Source organism: Euphorbia lathyris, chromosome 6, assembly GCF_963576675.1.
Source record: "Euphorbia lathyris chromosome 6, ddEupLath1.1, whole genome shotgun sequence".
NCBI classification, from domain to species: domain Eukaryota; kingdom Viridiplantae; phylum Streptophyta; class Magnoliopsida; order Malpighiales; family Euphorbiaceae; genus Euphorbia; species Euphorbia lathyris.
The window spans coordinates 33,041,517-33,062,356 of record NC_088915.1 but is presented as its reverse complement, the minus strand read 5'-3'; the positions used below and the strand labels follow the sequence as shown (position 1 = coordinate 33,062,356).

The 20,840-nt window shown below is 39.4% G+C and overlaps 1 protein-coding gene across 1 annotated transcript; it reads left to right on the top strand.

Moving 5' to 3' along the window:
- Positions 1 to 16,278: 16,278 nt before the first annotated feature.
- On the top strand, positions 16,279 to 20,329 carry LOC136232106 (abscisic acid 8'-hydroxylase 2). Its single transcript, XM_066021141.1, has 7 exons — positions 16,279 to 16,962; positions 17,053 to 17,202; positions 17,285 to 17,521; positions 17,793 to 17,882; positions 18,259 to 18,444; positions 18,579 to 18,697; positions 19,945 to 20,329. Exons 1-7 carry the CDS (start codon positions 16,423 to 16,425, stop codon positions 20,045 to 20,047), a joined length of 1,425 nt encoding a protein of 474 aa, XP_065877213.1. The 5' UTR covers positions 16,279 to 16,422; the 3' UTR covers positions 20,048 to 20,329.
- Positions 20,330 to 20,840: the final 511 nt, after the last annotated feature.

Below are 20,840 nucleotides of genomic sequence, written 5' to 3'. Positions count from 1 at the left end.
TTTGAATCAAATTTGGCTAAGCTATCTTTGGTATTTAAAATAAAACACCCACAGCCAAAGGCACGAAAGTATCCGATGTTGGGCTTTCGTCCTTTCCAAAGTTCATATGGGGTTTTCTTAAGTATAGGTCTAACTAAAACCCTATTCAGAATATAGCATGCTGTGTTGACAGCTTCTCCCCAAAAATACTATGGAAGCCTATGCTCATCCAGCATTGTCCTGGCAATCTCAACTAGAGTTCTGTTCTTCCTTTCAACAACCCCATTTTGCTGAGGTGTTCTAGGAGCAGAGAAATTGTGGTCAATGCCGCTGGCTTCACAGAATTCAACAAACTTTTGGTTCTTGAATTCTCCACCATTATCACTACGGATATGAGCTAATTTTAGGTCTTTCTCATTTTCAATTTTTCTAACCAAGTTTGAAAATGTCTCAAAAGTCTCATCCTTACTGGTCAGCAGGATAACCCATGTGTACCAAGAGAAATCATCTACAATAACCAAGGAAAACCTTCTTCCACCCAGACTTAGCGGCTGGACTGGACCAAAGAGATCCAAGTGTAGCATTTCTAACGGACGTTTAGTTGAGACAATGTTTTTACTTTGAAAAGATTGCTTGGTTTGTTTTCCAGCTTGGCAGGCATGGCATAGTTGATCTCTTTGAAATTTAAGTTCAGGCAGTCCCTCAACCAATTGCTTTCTTGCTAATTTGGCCAGGAGGTCCATGCTTACATGACCAAGTCTCCTGTGCCGTAGCTAGGAATTTTCTTCCTTTGTGACTAAGCATACAGTTTTTGAAAACTTCTTTTCGAGGTTTAGCATAAAGACATTGTCTATCCGAGGGGCAGTTAAAATTAACTCATTTGATTTTCCCTCATATATTTTACATCCAGTTTCATCAAATATAACTTTTCTTCCATTATCACATAGCTGAGCTACGCTGAGTAAGTTATATTTGAGTCCGCTGACTAGGGAGACAGATTCAATAGTGGGATTACCTCCAATGGTGCCTGATCCTACTATTTTACCCTATTTGTTGTCTCCAAAACTTACGCTTCCTCTTCGTTTACGTTCGAATGTGATGAATTGAGTTTCATCACCCGTCATATGCCTTGAGCATGCGCTGTCAATATACCACATTTTTTACTTCTCGGCACATCTCAGGCTTACCTATCTTGTAATCAGTTTCCTTTAGGTACCCAATTCTTTTTGGGTCCTGACTTGTTAGGTTCAACAGGTAAAGCATCATATTTTATTTTGTGGCGACATACATTAATAGTGTGGCCACTTTTTCCACAGAAGTCACAACTGACTTTCTGTTTAGGACTCTTTACTGACTTGTCAGCACCCCAGTGCTGAGCGTGCCAGCACACCTTAGTGGTGTGTCCTAACTTCCCACAAAAGTCACACTGAACTCTTCGCTGGGGATTTCGTCTCTGCTGAGTACCTTGGTACTGAGTACCTTGATACTTAGTTCTCAGAGGAAAATTATTTTTGTTTGGAACCTTTAGTTGGTTCTGAATGGTTGTGACATCCTTCCTCAGTTTCTTGGAAACTGACTGGACTTCAACTACAGACTCATGAATGGTTTTCATATTTTCATGCAAAACTGAGTTGTCTTGAAGAAGGTATCTGAGGTCACTCAGTTTGACCTCTTCCACCTCATCACAGCGCCGGCTGAGTGTTTTAATCTTTTTGTTACACTTTTTGACAAGTGTTTAAAGATCACTCAGGGCATTACCCATTTCATTTCTGAGTTGAGAGAGTGAGATTACCTCATTGGATTGCTCTTCATTGTCTGACTTATCAGATTGGTCAGCATGCTCAGAAATGCATGGCTCAGCAAGTTCGTCAGCCATGAAGCATATCTTCGCTGACTCGGTGGCCTCAGTTTCTGTTGATGAAGATTCATCACTGTTACTCCAAGTAGCCACCATTGCCTTCTTCCCACTTTTCTTGTCTTTCCTCAGCGTGGGGTAGTTTGACTTAATATGGCCATCTTGATGGCACTCAAAGCATGTAATGGGCTTTGAGCTGTCCTTACTGTATTTGCTGTCGCTTGAGTCAGCCTTATACTTATCAAACTTTTTGTAAGGCTTTTTGGAATATTTGTCGTTCTTCCTGAACAGCCTCTTCATCTTTCTTGTGAACATAGCCATCTCCTCATCATCAGTTGAACTCCCGTCAGTGGAGTCAGCCTTCATGACAAGTGACTTTTGCTTCTTGTCATCAGATTTTTCCTTCACCTCAAAGTTCTTCATTGATATCTCATGGGTCAGCAATGAACCGATGAGTTCGTCATATTTGTAGGTGGTTAAATCCTGAGCTTCCTCAACTGCAATCTTCTTTGCTTGCCAGTCTTTTGGAAGACTCCTGAGTATCTTTTTGACTTGTTCTTCCTCAGTGAAGATTTTCCCAAGTCTCTTGAGCTCATTAATGATGTTGGTGAACCTTGCGTTCATGTCTGAAATGCCCTCATCATTGTTCATCTCGAACAGCTCGTACAGTCTCATCTGCTGATTCACCTTGGATTCTTTTACTTTGTTTGTTCCCTCGTAGGTGACTTCCAGCTTTTTCCAGATCTCTTGTGCCGACTCACAACCTGAGATTTTGTTATATTCTGCAGCATCGAGCGCACAGTGAAGCATATTGATAGCCGAAGCATGGTTTTGAAGCTTCTTAAGATCATCCTCTGTCCATTCAACCTCAGCTTTAACAACTGACTGGCCATCAACAACTTTCACAGGTACAAATGGGCCTTGGACTATAGATAGCCAGGCACTCATGTTTGTAGCTTGAATGAAGTTTTTCATCCTATTCTTCCAAAAGGTATAGTTTGACCCGAAGAATAGGGGAGGCCTGGTAATGGACAGCCCCTCAGGTAATATCTGAGTTGTCTGGTTTCCAGGGAGAAACCGAGTGCTGTTTTCGCCCATGGTATGGATCAACTCAAGGTTGTTAGACCTTTAGTAATGAGCTTTTAGGCTCTGATACCACTTGTTGGTCCCTTGTAAGGTTGCAAATATAGTTCCAAGGGGGGGTTAGGAACTATTTTACCTTTTTAAAATAATTTGGGCAGATTTCTTTTCTTTAAGAAAAGTTTATAAAACAGCGGCACTTAACACTCAGCAAGACATTGGCTTAGTCAACTAGTGACTAGGACAGCTTCGTTGCTTAGGTCAGGAAATAGCACTTAGAGTCTATTCCTGAACCTGCTTGTTTGTAGCGCACAACTCAGCTTGACCTCTTTTACTTGGTCAGTTTTAGTTTGTTTTAAGCAAGCAATATGAATAAGGAGTTAAGGTTTAGAAAAACTTCACTCAGCAGATTTATCCAGGTTCGGCTTCTTCTAAGCCTACGTCCTGTCCCCGGAACACCTCCGAGATTTCAAATCCTCTACTGAGCTCTTTAAAGGTAGAGCCTCAAACCTTTTACAATATCAGCAATTGAGTATGACAAGAGTACCTTCCTCTATACTTCTACTCAATCCTAATCTCTCCTTTTACAATATCAGCAATTGAGTATGACAAGAGTACCTTCCTCTATACTTCTACTCAATCCTAATCTCTCCGCTGAGTACTTAAAACCGAGTACTCAGCCTCTCCTTTCTACTTCTAGAAATGATAAAGATTTTGTCTTAAACAACAATTGCTAGAACACCTTAGATGATTGAAAAACAATCACTCTAGACTTTTACACAGATATGAATAGACATTGTAGTGTAAGAAATTTGCTTTGCTTTTGATGGAGAACTTTTATATACGTTTGGTCAGCGTAACGGCTTTTGCTCAAAGTTCTCTGAAGAATGTGGATTCTGAATGCTCTATTTATAGAGAGCTATGAGAGCTTCTGGTTATTTCGAATTTCGAAATAACCGTTGGAGACAAACGGCTACAGGTCGCTTTCACTGAGTCTGCCAGCAGTTCTCGTTAGCCAATCAGATTCCAGCGTCTTCTGTTCTTCGGTCAGTGAGTCAGTATGTTCCACCATTTTGGGTAATGTCAACCAGACAGCTTGTTGTGTCTTCTGACCTTTACCTAATGAGGAAATACTTTGTCTGGAAGCTGTCTTATGGTCAGTAGCTGTCCTGCACGTTTTGTCGAGACAGCTCAGCAGCTTCATACCGAAGTTGTCTACGTGGATCTTCTCGATCCTTCTTTACTCAGCATGCGTTTCATCACTTCAACGGTGACGTTTTGGAGATACGCGGGCTGAGTGGTCTTTGGCTCGTTTGACTTGGGCCTTGATTTCCATATAGGGCTTGAGCCTTATGATCTTTATGTCTTATGATAAATTATAAACTCAACATTGAACAAACACATTAGTAACACTAAATCAAAGCATTTAAACTTAGTGTGTTGTAGAATATTTACTTTGACTTAATTAATTTTGTCAAATCAAAATCTTGTGGAAAGGTGTTTCAACAAAGTTTTCTTAAACCTTAACTCCTTATTTATATTGCTTGCTTAAAACAAACTAAAACTGACCAAGTAAAAGAGGTCAAGCTGAGTTGTGCGCTACAAACGAGCAGGTTCAGGAATAGACTCTAAGTTCTATTTCCTGACCTAAGCAACGAAGCTGTCCTAGTCACTAGTTGACTAAGCCAGTGTCTTGCTGAGTGTTAAGTGCCGCTGTTTTATAAACTTTTCTTAAAGAAAAGAAATCTGCCCAAATTATTTTAAAAAAGGTAAAATAGTTCCTAACCCCCCCTTGGAACTATATTTGCAACCTTACAAGGGACCAACAAGTGGTATCAGAGCCTAAAAGCTCATTACTAAAGGTCTAACAACCTTGAGTTGATCCATACCATGGGCGAAAACAGCACTCGGTTTCTCCCTGGAAACCAGACAACTCAGATATTACCTGAGGGGCTGTCCATTACCAGGCCTCCCCTATTCTTCGGGTCAAACTATACCTTTTGAAAGAATAGGATGAAAAACTTCATTCAAGCTACAAACATGAGTGCCTGGCTATCTATAGTCCAAGGCCCGTTTGTACCTGTGAAAGTTGTTGATGGCCAGTCAGTTGTTAAAGCTGAGGTTGAATGGACAGAGGATGATCTTAAGAAGCTTCAAAACCATGCTTCGGCTATCAATATGCTTCACTGTGCGCTCGATGCTGCAGAATATAACAAAATCTCAGGTTGTGAGTCGGCACAAGAGATCTGGAAAAAGCTGGAAGTCACCTACGAGGGAACAAACAAAGTAAAAGAATCCAAGGTGAATCAGCAGATGAGACTGTACAAGCTGTTCGAGATGAACAATGATGAGGGCATTTCAGACATGAACGCAAGGTTCACCAACATCATTAATGAGCTCAAGAGACTTGGGAAAATCTTCACTGAGGAAGAACAAGTCAAAAAGATACTCAGGAGGCTTCCAAAAGACTGGCAAGCAAAGAAGACAGCAGTTGAGGAAGCTCAGGATTTAACCACCTACAAATATGACGAACTCATCGGTTCATTGCTGACCCATGAGATATCAATGAAAAACTTTGAGGTGAAGGAAAAATCTGATGACAAGAAGCAGAAGTCACTTTTCATGAAGGCTGACTCCACTGACGGGAGTTCAACTGATGATGAGGAGGTGGCTATGTTCACAAGAAAGATGAAGAGGCTGTTCAGGAAGAACGACAAATATTCCAAAAAGCCTTACAAAAAGTTTGATGAGTATAAGGCTGACTTAAGCGACAGCAAATACAGAAAGGACAGCTCAAAGCCCATTACATGCTTTGAGTGCCACCAAGATGGCCATATTAAGTCAAACTGCCCCACGCTGAGGGAAGACAAGAAAAGTGGGAAGAAGGCAATGGTGGCTACTTGGAGTGACAATGATGAATCTTCATCAACAGAAACTGAGGCCACCGAGTCAGCGAAGATATGCTTTATGGCTGACGAACTTGCTGAGACATGCATTTCTGAGCATGCTGACCAATCTGATGAGTCAGATAATGAAGAGCAATCTAATGAGGTAATCTCACTCTCTCAACTCAGAAATGAAATGGGTAACGCCCTGAGTGATCTCTATACACTTGTTAAAAAGTGTAATAGGAAGATTAAAGCACTCAGCCGGCGCTGTGATGAAGTAGAAGAGGTCAAACTGAGTGACCTCAGATACCTTCTTCAAGACAACTCAGTTTTGCATGAAAATATCAAGAACTTTGCCGAAGCTGAGGATGACGAATTCTGGATGAATGCCATGCAAGAGGAACTCAATCAGTTCAGGAGAAATAATGTATGGGAGCTAGTGCCACATCCTAGGACCCAAAAGACCATTGGAACGAGATGGGTCTTCAGGAACAAGCTAGATGAGCAAGGAAACGTAGTCAGAAACAAGGCAAGACTTGTAGCTCAGGGCTACAGTCAGCAAGAAGGTATTGACTACGATGAGACCTTTGCCCCAGTGGCAAGGCTAGAAGCTATTAGGATTTTATGTGCATATGCATCTTACATGAACTTTAAACTGTTTCAAATGGATGTCAAAAGTGCCTTTCTTAATGGAGTAATAGACGAGGAGGTCTATGTAAATCAGCCTCCAGGGTTTGAGGATTCTAAGTTCCCAAACCACGTTTACAAACTCAAAAAGGCTCTGTATGGACTCAAGCAAGCACCACGTGCTTGGTATGAGAGGCTGACCAACTTTTTACTGACTAGAGGTTACTTCAGGGGTCAAGCTGATACAACCTTATTCATTAAGAGAAAGGGTAAAGATACCCTGCTGGCACAAATATATGTAGATGATATTATATTCGGTGCTACTAATGAATCTATGTGCAAGGAATTTAGCAAACAAATGCAGACTGAATTCGAAATGTCAATGATGGGAGAACTCAACTTCTTCCTCGGACTTCAAATTAAGCAAGGAAAGAATGGCATATTCATAAGTCAAGCTAAATATGCCAAGGAGATATTGAAGAAATATGAACTAGAACATTGTAAGCCAATATCCACTCCTATGGGCACTGACACTGTCCTCTGCGCTGATGAGAATGGTAAGCCAGTAGACAGCAAGTTATACCGAGGTATGATTGGCTCTTTACTTTACTTAACAGCAAGTAGACCGGACATTCAGTTCTCAGTATGTTATTGTGCTAGATATCAAGCTAACCCTAAGGAATCCCATTACATAGCTGTAAAAAGGATCCTTAGATATTTGCAAAGCTCAGTAAATGCAGGTCTGTGGTATCCAAATACTCATGACTTTACACTCATCGGATACACTGACGCTGACTATGGACGAGACAAGCTGGAAAGAAAAAGCACCTCTGGAGGATGCCAATTCCTAGGAAGCTGTCTTGTATCTTGGTTCAGCAAGAAGCAGGCGTCAGTAGCCCTGTCCACAACTGAAGCTGAGTACATTGCTGCTGGAAGCTGTGTTGCTCAGGTCCTTTGGATTAAGCAACAGCTTAAAGATTATGGTGTTCAAACAAAGACAATTGAAGTCAAATGCGACAACAAAAGTGCAATTGACCTCTCAAAGAACCCAGTTCAACACAGCAGGATGAAACATGTCAGCATAAGACATCACTTCATCAGAGATCATGTACTCAAGAAAGAAATCAAGCTGACTTATGTGCCAACAGACGAGCAGCTTGCTGATATCTTTACAAAGCCTCTAGCACGAGAGCAATTTAGCATACTGAGAGAAGCAATTGGTATGTTTAATCCTCTTCAGTAAATTCCTGTGCTAAATGAATATTGAATGCTGAGTGAATTACATGCTGAATGATTTATTGTTTGCTGAGTATCTCTTGAAACTGACTGAATATACAATACTGAGTAAACTTGCACACTGAGTAAATTAGTTTAGAACTTGAACTTAAAATCATCCTTAAATAATGCACTGACCTCTCAGAATATCAAACGCTTGACATTCTAAATACTGAGTGATTAATTTGTTAGCATAAATTCCAAGCACGCGTATAACCTAGGATGACGTATTCGCCGTAATGTGTCATAAATGCCAGGATCCCTGTCGGTACATGATCCCAAGGCAACTGACACATATATTTGGTTAAGATCCACACCGTTCAACTCGTCTATAAATCATGGGCAATTCCCCATCTTTTACTCCTTACGCTCAACAAATCCTTAAGGCTACGAAATCACCCAAATTTCTCTCTCTCAAATACCTCTATTCTCTCCATCTTAGAAGCATGACTAAGCTATCCTTCAACGTCTCCAGTGCCGGCCAAAATAAGTCAAGCTCCGATGAACCTTCACGAAACCCCTCTACATCGAGCAAGGGTAAAACTGGCCAAACCTCTGGCCAAGGGAAAGCTGTTAAGATCAGGACCTACTCAAAGGTCTTCGACAATGTACGTGAATGGAAGGTAGAACCCTCTAGATGGGTTTCGGAGCACTTTGTACAGAACGAACAACCATTTGCTGAGTGGATTTCCAAGAATGAATGGACTGGGCTGTTCTCGGTCAGGGATGAGACATATCCTGACCTAGTGAGGGAATTTTACCACAACCTCAAGGTTGCCAGTGACTCCGCCGACTACCTGAGCACTGAAGTAAAAGGGAAAACCATCTTCATCAACCCTCTGTACATAGGAAATCTCCTCCAGCTCAAAACTGAGGGAGTAAGGCTGAGAAAGTCAGGAGATCAGGACAAGACCGACTACGTCCATACCTTCTGCAAACCTGAGGGTCACTCAGGAGAGATCTCAGCATCTTCAATGGGACAGCATCAGAAGATGGCTCACTACCTGCTGAGCTATTTCATTTACCCAAAGATCAACTGCACTATATCAGCAACCAACTTTGAACAGTGCTTCATATGGCACATGCTGACGTACACCCCCATCAACATGCCAGTTTTCTTAGTTGCTGGGTTCCTACGCAGCACGAGTACAATGAGGTTGGGATCAATCATCACCAGGATCCTCATCGACCACAAGATTGACCTCGAAGGTGAGGAATCTTTTAGAGGAACTGAAATCACAGCTACCTCGCTGAGGGCACTTAAATTTGGACAGCCCTTGAAGAAAGGAAAAGCTGCTGCTGCTGCTGGCCAAGCTGATCAAACTGAGGAGACTATTGCTGAGTCTAAGAAAGGGCGAAGAACTAAGGCCCCAGTTTCTCGCAAGAGAAAATCTGCTGAGGCACCTAATGCTGTGTCTCCAGCAAAGAGGCAGAGGTCAGCTGGAAAGTCAGCTGAGAAGAAGAAGCAGAAGTCTTCAACACTGGCACCTCTCGACGTCATGCTGACAGATTTTATTGTACCGGGTGATTCTCACTTCACTCAATGTCAAGGCACTGATGCTGAGGGAACTGAGGTCCAGTTAGATGACCACTTCATCTCCCAAGTTGAGGAAGAACTTGATGGAGATAATACTGAAGAAAAAGAAGAAGAAGACGATGAAACCAGCGGTCAGGATGACGCTGAGGAGTCTGAAGAGTATGACAGCGAAATTGAAGCTGAGGACGCTAACACTGGGTTAGCTGGTGGAGCTGTGCAGACTGACACTGAGTTAGCTGCTGGAATTGAGCAAGTGGATCAAGCTGACCAGACCCATAATGAGGAAAAAGAACCTACTCACTCAGAAGAACCTGCTGATCATACCTCTCCACCATATAGAAGGCGAAAGCTGGTTAAGGCCAGTGAGAAAATGGTCAGTGAACCCCCTTTGCAATCACCATCTATTCCTGAACTTGTCCTCTCCAAGACAACAAAGGATCCTTCTACCAGTCAGGTTGAACCGACCACTGCTCATGCTGTCTCCTCAAGCATGGTGCTGACTCCCCATCCTTCTGCCGTCAGCACAGACAGTGTTCGAGTTAACACCTCTACAACCAATCTCTCTGCCGATCACACAACAATTCCTCCATCTCAAGTGCAGATTGAGCAAACTCATCTTGTCACTGACCAGGGTACTCCTCTCACACCCTTCTCTTCTGGTCATACGGATGTACATAGGGATGCCACTGAGTCCGGCAAGAATCTCATCGACTCAGTGCAAGCTCTCATCCAAGATCTTCAACAGTCTGCTTCACCTGCTGCTGGATCCTCATTCCCAGAGACAACTCAGCTCTCCCAAGTCACTCTACTTCTCAACGAAGTCAAGGGACTCAAGGACCTGCTGAATGTCGTCTTATCATTTCAAGCCCAGCAAGCAAAGCAAGACCCACTTACCAAGTTGGCAGAGATTCAACTGTCCATAATTCAACATCTGAACTCGCTACATCAGCAAGTCCAGAGGTTATCTGCTGTGAACACTGACTACGCCACTTCCTCAGAACTGAAGATGTTTTTTGCTCAGCTGCATACTGAGCAACTCAAGACAAATGAGCAAATGGTGTCCTATAGTCAGTGCTCAGTTGAGCAAATCAGTGAGGCTGTCAGGCTACTTAACCTGAACAAGCAAGAAATGGATACTGACGCGTTGAAGCAGAATGAATTGCTGTCCCTCGCACAACAATCCTTCAACCATATCCGTCATAATAATATTCAACGACATCACTATGACTCAGCACTTCTGAAGACATTCCACCAAGTCTTCGCTGGCCTCTCTGAAGCTCTCATCTGGCAAGCCAAAGCTCAAGCCTTCAGTGTAAATATGCTCAGTGCTGCTGATCTTCATATACCAGTAGAAGTCTCAGCTGATGGGGTTGCCATTTTTGATGGCGTGAACGAAAGTGCTGACAAACTAAAAGAGCTTTCACAAGAACTGACTCGCGCTGTCTTAACCGATGCGTTTAAGCTCCCTGAAGTTGACAAAACGGGGGAGAAAGCGCAAGCTGCTAGAGCTCAGCATGAGCAACGTCAGTACAAGAGAAGTCAGTCACAGGGCAAGAAAAAGAAATAGTTAGGCTAGGTCTTAATTTTTGCTAATTTATTTCTTTTGCTATGCAACTGCTGACTTCTATCAATATATCATACTTCCTTTTCTTATTCAAATACTGAGTTATGATATATGCTATTAAGTACTGGGTTATTATGTATCTTCGTTATATCAGCTATGCTTAACACTTATAATATTTATTGACTAAATGATATGCTGATAACATGTTTGACATCATACTATGATCTTATGATACATTCTGATAAAGAACTCATTGAACAATAATTTGCTCAGCGCGCTCTGTCACTATACATTACTTCCGCTGAATTCTGAGTAAAATAGAATATGACCCATAAGCTGACCTATACCTGAAATCTGATCTTAGACTTATTCAGTTAAACCTTAGAATGTTTAGAATAAAACTAAGTCAGTAGTTCAGTCCTTACGGGGGAGTTCACTTAATTAAAAAGGTCAACTATCATGGGGGAGCTCATACTGAGTTCCTTGCTGAACAGTTTTGCCAACATCAAAATGGGGGAGTTTGTTGAAACACCTTTCCACATAATTTTGATTTGACAAAATTGTTTAAGTATAAATTAGAATACATATTCTAAACACACTAAGTTTAAATGCGTTGATTTATTCTACTAATGTGTTTGTTCAATGTTGAGTATAAATGTTATAAGTCATAAGGATTGGAAGGCCCAAGCCCAATACGAAAGCCAAGGCCCAAGTCAAACAACTCAGTACACTCGGCCCGCGTATGTCAAGACGTTGTCGTTTTGGACATAAACGCAACTCAGCAAACGGAAGGATCTAGAAGACCTTCAGGAACAACTTCACAATGAAGCTGCTGAGTAGTCTCGACAAAGCGTACAAGACAGCAGACCGGCAGAGGAAAACTTCCAGACAAAGTGTTTCTTCTTTTAGCAAAGTTCAGACGACACAGTATGCTGTCCAGTTGACTTTACCATAAAAGGAGAGACCATCTGCTGTGCTGACCGAGGACAGAAGATACACGATTGTGATTGCCAAGAGCTCTGTGCAAGTCAGGATGACAACGACACATAGCCGTTTCCCTCCAACGGTTATTTCGAATTTCGAAATGACCGAATGGCCAGACGTCTCTATAAATAGTGCCATCACAAGCTTCACTAAACACAGAACTTGATCAAGCCATTACGCTGTCCAAATCTCTACAAGTTCTGCAAGCAAGAAGCAAAGAAAAATTCTTACACTACATTTTCATATCTGTGTAAAAGTCTAGAGTGATTGTTTTTCAATCATCTAAGGTGTTCTAGCAATAGTTGTTTAGGACAAAATCTTTATCATTTCTAGAAGTAGAAAGGAGAGGCTGAGTACTCGGTTTTAAGTACTCAGCGGAGAGATTAGGATTGAGTAGAAGTATAGAGGAAGGTACTCTTGTCATACTCAATTGCTGATATTGTAAAAGGTTTGAGGCTCTACCTTTAAAGAGCTCAGTAGAGGATTCGAAATCTCGGAAGTGTTCCGGGGACAGGACGTAGGCTTAGAAGAAGCCGAACCTGGATAAATCTGCTGAGTGAAGTTTTCTTAAACCTTAACTCCTTATTTATATTGCTTGCTTAAAACAAACTAAAACTGACCAAGTAAAAGAGGTCAAGCTGAGTTGTGCGCTACAAACGAGCAGGTTCAGGAATAGACTCTAAGTGCTATTTCCTGACCTAAGCAACGAAGCTGTCCTAGTCACTAGTTGACTAAGCCAGTGTCTTGCTGAGTGTTAAGTGCCGCTGTTTTATAAACTTTTCTTAAAGAAAAGAAATCTGCCCAAATTATTTTAAAAAAGGTAAAATAGTTCCTAAACCCCCCTTGGAATTATATTTGCAACCTTACAAGGGACCAACAGTACTGTGCTAGTCTCTGCAGCAAATCTCACCGAGTCCAAAACAGATAGAACCACTCTTTGGCACCTTAGACTAGGTCACGTGAGTGAAGTAGGTTTACATGAACTTAGGAAGCAGGGTTGTTTTGGTAAAGATCACATAGGAAAAATAGATTTCTGTGAGAACTGTGTCTTAGGGAAGTCTAGTAAAGTCATGTTTCCTAAGTCAGCAACCCATAGAACCCAGGAAATTCTTGAATACATTCACTCTGACCTATGGGGGCCAACAAGAACTAAGTCTCATGGTGGGAGGACCTATTTTATGACCCTCATTGATGATTACTCTAGAAGAGTATGGGTTTATATTCTAGCTCATAAGAATGAAGCCTTGCAAACGTTCAAGGATTGGAAAGTGCTTGTGGAAAATCAAACAGGAAAGAAAATCAAAATGTTGAGAACCGATAATGGTTTGGAGTTTCTTGACAAAGATTTCATCACTTTGTGCAAGAAGTCGGGTATAACCAAGCATCACACTGTTCCTGGAACTCCACAGCAGAATGGCCTAGCAGAGAGGTATAATAGGACTATCCTAGAGAGAGTTAGGTGCATGTTAATCCAATCCAGTCTCCCTAAGTCTTTCTGGGCTGAAGTAGTGCAAACTGCGTGTTACCTAATCAATAGGTGCCCATCATCTGCTATAGGTTTTAAAACACCTATGCAAATGTGGTCAGATCACCCAGAGGATTATGAAAAACTTAGAGTGTTTGGTTGTTCGGCTTTTGCACACGTTAGACAAGAAAAACTAGAACCTCGGGCTCTAAGAAGTGTTTTTATAGGCTACCCTATAGGAGTCAAGGGCTATAAGTTGTGGTGCCTAGAACCTGGTTATAAGAAATCCATAGTGAGCAGAAATGTAGTGTTCAATGAGATGGATTTTCCTTATCAGAAAAACCAAGAGAAAACTCAGATAGAACCGAGTATTCCTGAAACCATTCAAAACCTTGAGAGCATTAAGAATGAGGTGGAGCTTGAAGAAAATAGTGAAAACACCCATCAAGCCGAGCAAGAAGTGAGTGGTGGTAATCCTACTGAATCCAGTCAAAGCTATAGACTTGTTAGAGACCGTGAAAGAAGAGTCCATAGGGCCCCGGTTAGATATGGTTTTGAGGACCTTGTAGCTTATGCATTTAGTGTTGCTAAGGAAGTACAAGAATCTGAACCTGTAACCTATAGGGAAGCTGTGAATTCGGTTGACAAGGAACAGTGGCTTATCGCAATGAAGGATGAGATAAAATCTCTTGATAAAAATGAGACTTGGATTTTGGTAGATAAACCTCCTGATAAGAAGTTGGTCGGGTCAAGGTGGGTGTTTAAAAGAAAAGAAGGGATACCCGGTGTAGAGAGACCTAGGTTTAAAGCTAGGTTAGTTGCCAAAGGGTTTACACAACAGGAAGGTATAAACTTTAATGAAATCTATTCTCCGGTTGTTAAACATAGGTCTATTAGGATTATTCTCTCTCTTGTAGCTCGTTTTGACCTAGAGTTAGAACAGTTAGATGTTAAAACTGCTTTTCTTCATGGAAACCTAGATGAGGTCATATATATGCAACAACCAGAGGGTTTTGAAATAGGAGATAAAGACCGGCGGGTATGTTTGCTTAAGAAATCTCTATTTGGTCTGAAACAGTCCCCTAGACAGTGGTACATGAAGTTCGATGAGTTTATGATAAGTCAGGACTTTCATAGGTCTAGTTATGACTGGTGTGTGTATAGTAGAAACCTTAGTGATGGTTCTAAGATTTATCTCTTGTTATATGTTGATGACATGCTTATAGCTTGTCACAACAAAGCAGCCATAAATCAGTTAAAGGCACAACTAAACACACGGTTTGAGATGAAGGATCTCGGGTCAGCACGGAAAAATTTAGGAATGCAGATTTCACGAGACAGAGGAAGAAAGAAGCTATTTCTAAGTCAGTCAGCTTACCTGAGCAAGGTGTTAGAACGGTTTGGTATGACGGATTCCAAGGTCGTACTCACTCCACTTGCAAGTCACTTCAAGCTGAGCAGTAAGCAAAGTCCTCAGACAGATGAGGAAAAAGAAGACATGGAGAGGGTGCCATATTCTAGTTTTGTAGGCTGTCTAATGTATGCGATGGTCTGTACACGCCCAGATTTGGCTCATGTTGTGAGTCTCATAAGCAGGTTCATGGCAAATCCAGGGAGAGCACATTGGTCAGCAGTGAAGTGGGTTCTGAGGTATGTCAAAGGCTCATTGAGTAAAGGTTTGAGTTATGGTGGAGTTGAGGCCTTAGTGGATGATGTAGCAGGGTTTGTTGATTCTGATTATGCTGGTAGCATTGACACCAGAAAATCTCAAACCGGGTACGTGTTCACAGTGTTTGGAATGGCAATAAGTTGGAGGGCAAATCTACAGTCAGTTGTGACTTTGTCAACAACCGAGGCAGAGTTTATTGCCGTCACAGAGATAGTAAAGGAAGCAATGTGGCTGAGAGGGGTCTTAACGGAACTTGGAATGACACAGATTGATGGTTTGAAGATTTACTGTGATAGCCAAGGAGCTATACATCTGTCAAAACATCAAGTATTTCACGAGCAATCCAAACACATAGATGTGAGAATGCATTTCGTCAGGGATGTGATTAGCACTGGTACTGTTCAGGTGGTGAAAATGGGAACTGAGGATAATCCAGCCGACATGTTGACCAAATCTGTTTCAAGTAATAAATTTGAACATTGCTTGAAACTGGTTAGGATGGTCAATGGTCCTTGAGCATATTTTCTTCACTAGTTGATGGGGTGATCAGAAAGACAAGGTGGAGATTGTAAGTCGTTGTTTTTCTATCACGAGCTGATGTGCTGATGATGACTGTGAGTTATCAAGTCAGCATGATGCTGAGTTAACAAGTCAGCATGATGCTGAGTTATCAAGTCAGCATGACTATGAGTCAACAAGTCAGCATGATGCTGAGTCATCAAGTCAGCATGGTCTTGGTGTGTTAATACATTTTAAGTAAAGGGTATCTTGGGTATTTTCACAATCTTGTAAAGCTTATAAAGGTTTAGGTTGGGAAGTAGTTTAGTAAGCTCTTATCTTATCGAAGTCATTTGTATACACTGTGATATACTGAGTTGGGGATTGGGAAAACACGAGAGTTTCTTGAGAGGAAATTGTTTCAATCTTGCTGTAATCTCCATTGATTAGTGAAGTTGCTGGATGTAGGCATTTAAGCCGAACCAGGGTAAATTCTATGTGTATTCTTTTGATTATTGTTTCAAGATCCAATCCGCGATCTGTGAAATCGTTTATCTGTGTGGTTGATTGATCGTTCGAATTAGAGTTTGTTTAACACTAATAATTAAACAGTTAACAATAAACAGCTAGCTTATTACAGCTAATAGCAATAACAAACAGTTTATTGCCAGCAATTCCAACTGTTATTAGCTAACCGCTGAACCAAATATGGTGAGGTACTAAAGGGAAGAGAGTAATTGATTTGATGATGTTGAGACGCGTGAGAAAAGAAGGGCATAGCGGAGAAAAACGTGTCCAAAGTGGGCATAACAATAAGAATGGGAAGAAATTTGGAATCGGTAGTCGGTAGTAGTATGCTGTTCCTTTAAATGTGGTGCCGCCTGTCTCTCTTCTTCTTTCTTCTCTTTTGTCTCTATAAATTACTATAACCCATCTTCCTCCTCCTCCTCCTCTTCACCTTCTTCAATTTTTGTTCTCCTTATCCTCTCTTGTTTCCAACTATGCAATTTCAATTACATCATCTTCTTATTTCATTCTTATCATCTTATCAATCTCAACTACTCTTTTTCTTCCCAGTCATCATCATTCTCCTCCTTCAATGGCATAATCCCAAACATAAACGTCTCCCACCTGGCTCCATGGGTTGGCCTTATATTGGTGAAACTCTGAAGCTCTACACTGAAAATCCAAATTCCTTCTTCTCCATTAGGCAGAAACGGTATGGGGATATATTCAAGACACATATACTTGGATGTCCATGTGTGATGATATCAAGCCCAGAAGCAGCAAGAATAGTTCTAGTAACAAAAGCACATTTATTTAAGCCAACATATCCAACAAGTAAAGAGAAAATGATTGGACCTGAAGCTGTGTTTTTTCAACAAGGTGCTTACCATTCTTGTTTAAAGAAGTTGGTGCAAGCTTCTTTTTTACCCTCTGCTTTAAGAGGATCTGTCTCTCAGATTGAACACATTGTTTTGGCATTTCTTCCCCCCACTTGCCAACATTCCACCATTAACACTTTGCAACTAATGAAAAGGGTATCTATTCATTCTATTATTCTATTATTATTATTATTTTGTCTATTATTGTTATATACTATGATATTCTGAGATTAAACTTTTTTATAGTATGCTTTTGATGTGGCAATGATTTCTGCTTTTGGGGAGAAACAATATTTGGAAATGGAAGGAATTAAGAATTTGTATACATGCTTAGAGAAGGGATACAATTCAATGCCTTTGGATATACCTGGAACTCCATTTCATAAAGCAATGAAGGTATTTTCATTAATTAGAACCATATCTTGTCCTTAATTAATTAAGTGAATTTAGTTCTAATTGATGAGAATTTGAAATGAAGGCAAGAGTGCAACTTAATGAGAGCTTAAGGAGGTTGATAGAAAAGAGAAGAGAAAGGGGGAAAGAAGAAGGAGGATTGCTTGGAGTGTTATTAGCAGCACAGAATGAGCTTAATGATTCTCAAATTGCAGATAATATAATTGGTGTTATTTTTGCTGCTCATGATACAACTGCAAGTGTACTCACATGGCTTCTCAAATATTTGCATGATAACAATGATTTATTACAAGCTGTTACGGTAATTTTCTTTTTTTACTTTCTTTTTTATAATAGTAAATAAATTCCACATTAGATTAAGAAAAACAAGAGTAATTCCTTATCTTGATAATGTCAATAATTCATTAAAATTGATTTGTTTGGTTTTGGGTGACACATAAAATATATATATATATATATATATATATATACATATTCTTGTGTGTCGTATTTTAGTAACTAACCATTACATATAGAATAATATACTTATATTAATTGGAGATCAAACCTTAATTTGTGTGTTTATTAAATAGAGGGAACAAGAAGGAATTAGAAGAGAAATAATTGAGGCAAATCGGAAGCTTACGTGGGAGGATACTAAGCACATGCCATTGACTACCAGAGTATGTTATCTTTCTTTTTCTTTCAATTCAATCCATTTCTTCTGATTCTACTATTTCCAATACATCAATTCAACTTCTCAGTGTCATATAAAAATGACCACCTAATTTTTTTATATATCTAAAAGGATCAGGTTGAAATATATCCACAATTTTATTTTATTTTGAAAAATTCAAATGTATGAGAGTAGTAGTTTTGCCTTTGAACACATCTTAATCTTCACTTGATAAAAAGTTTAGGTAATGAGGAGTAATATATTCGTTTCGTTGTTATCTAATTGTAGGAGAAGTGAACAAAAATTAAATAAAAATGTGGAGGCCTAACATATTAGATGTGACAAATCCCACTTAAAATATTAATTAAGTTGATTGAATGCAGGTGATACAAGAAACACTAAGAAGAGCAAGTATACTATCATTTACATTTAGAGAGGCAGTAGAAGATGTAGAATTTGAAGGGTATTTGATACCCAAAGGTTGGAAGGTTCTTCCACTGTTTAGAAGCATTCATCACTCTCCTGATTTATTTCCTCAACCGGACAAATTCGACCCTTCAAGATTCGAGGTTTTTCTTTTTCTTTTTCTGATATATAATCCCTGGAGAGAACAGTGTCCTTTTCAAATATTGTTGAGATAGATGATTTCATTCAGTCACGTGATCTGTAACTTCCTTCTTTTTATTATTTAAAAAATGTGTAGGTGGCACCAAGACCAAACACGTACATGCCATTCGGTAATGGAGTACACTCGTGTCCAGGCAGTGAACTAGCTAAGCTTGAGATGCTCATTCTCCTTCACCATCTCTCTATTTCTTACAGGTAGCTTCTCTTTTTCTTATTTTTAAATTCAACCGCTGTTTCACTAATTAAGGAACTAGTTGACGGTGACCCTGCTGCTGGTGTTGGTGGTCCTTTTTTATTTTTTCCAATTCCTTAGGGTGTGGAAGTGGTCCTCTCATGAGGTTAGGTGAGCTGAGATGAGGTTTCAGTTCAGTTAAAACCTATCTTGGGGGAGGATTTGGTTAGGTTTTATCCACAATTACGTACCTGGACTTTATTTTTTTATTCATTTGATACTCACTACCTCCTAGCTAGAGTAGACTTCATATATACATGGCTGCCTGTTCATTTCATTTCTAATAATATCTCAATCCATTGAAAATGTGAAGTGGAAAACATTTTTCATATTAATTAAAACAAACAATAATGGGGCCTCCCAATCTTTATATATTAGCACCAAAATTGACAATTCTCTTGCTCCTTACATTTTGATTTCCCTAAGGAAAATCTTTGTCACCATGTCTGTATCATATTAATCTTTTAATTTCATTTAAACTTATTGTTACATTAAAATCATTTAAAAGTTTATTACTTATTTTTTTATTTTATTTTTTTTAAGCGGATGTGTTCCAAACTCATAACCTCCCACCTTTCAAACCAGAATTGTTCCAATTAAACTGTGCTCCTTTGGTGTTTATTACTTGAATTATATGCATTTCAAATTGTACATTTAAAAAATAGAAAATACATTTGTATATTTGATTTTATTATAATATATATATATATATATATATATATAAATTTCATGATACAACTTTAAATGCAAATAAAATAAGTCATGTATTGAGTTTAATGTGCATAGCTAATTGTTTTGCTAACCAATAACTTAATGTATATTGATCCAGAGCTCAATGTAATTAAATTGAAAAATAACAAGTTCAATCAATAAAAATCAGACTTGATACATTTTCCTAAAATGAAGAAAAAAATCAGGTCTAGATAGTAATGACATAGTTTGCCAGCTATATAATATATGGAGTTAGTGACAATTAGCTAGGGTGCCAGTTGTAGAAGATGAAGACAAAATGTTATGATGATGTGGAGATTCAGTTGATACACTTCTTCCACTGCACATTATAAGCCACATCATTTTATTTATTTTGAATTTCAGAGAGTAATTTGATTTATGTACATGACTGGTATCATTGTATATATACATCATACAGATACTAAAAGAAGTTATGATTAGATATCTTATATTTGGTATGTATGTGTTATGGAAGCAGGTGGGAAGCTATAGAAGAGGAGGATGGAATACAATATGGTCCTTTCCCTGTGCCTAAAAAAGGGTATCCAATTAGGGTAATCCCAAGGGCAACATCTACATGACTTGTTTAATTATATCATATAGTTTCATTAATGTAACATAATTGGACCCTATGTTGGTCCAATTAATTAATTGTTGGAAATCCAATCAATCCTTTAGTGAATCTATATTGGGAAGTGTACTGTATTATTAATTGGGTAGCAAGTCCAAGTCGATTTCAGAGGCATTTGTCTGGTCAAAATCATTTATGCATGTCCCCATGTAACCTATATTCCCAATGGTTTCTGTGCACCAAAATTTAAAAAATTTAAAAACAAAAAGAGAAAATTGAATTAGAGTATTCGAGTTTGGTTTGTTTGTTTTGAGGATCAAATTTCTGAGGCTGTTAAATAAAATGCTGATAGATAGATAGATAGATATTTTCATATTGACTTGCACATTGTTTGGTAATTGGTTGGTTTATAAACAAGGCAAAGGTAACATTGTGAGTAGATAAGCAATTGGGTCATTGGCACGTGGCATATGTGGGTTTTGCGCACTCCAATGCCACATCATATCAGACTGTAACAAAGGATGCATATACATGTCAATGCCAAAACTGCTTCCTAGCGCTTTGTTTGTTTGTATCAACAAAGCCTTTATATATAATATCTAAATACCAATTACGATTTGGTTTGACTTGAGTTAAAAACTTCAGATCTTCTTGCGCAAAATAAAATAAATTTTATTTTGTATATATAGAATGTTTGGGTTTTGATTTTAGGATATAATTTATATTTTGCCTAGAAAATAATAATAATAAAATAAAAATCAGAAAACAATTCATAAACTCACCTCAAATACGCGGGGCGTGTA

Bases quoted from the DNA above. Each gene is read 5' to 3' on its own strand.
- LOC136232106 (XM_066021141.1), top strand. From the start codon at position 16,423: ATGCAATTTCAATTACATCATCTTCTTATTTCATTCTTATCATCTTAT. The intron at 17,203-17,284 runs GTATTTTCATTA...TTTGAAATGAAG, and splicing joins CATTTCATAAAGCAATGAAG to GCAAGAGTGCAACTTAATGA. The intron at 18,698-19,944 runs GTAGCTTCTCTT...TTATGGAAGCAG, and splicing joins CATCTCTCTATTTCTTACAG to GTGGGAAGCTATAGAAGAGG.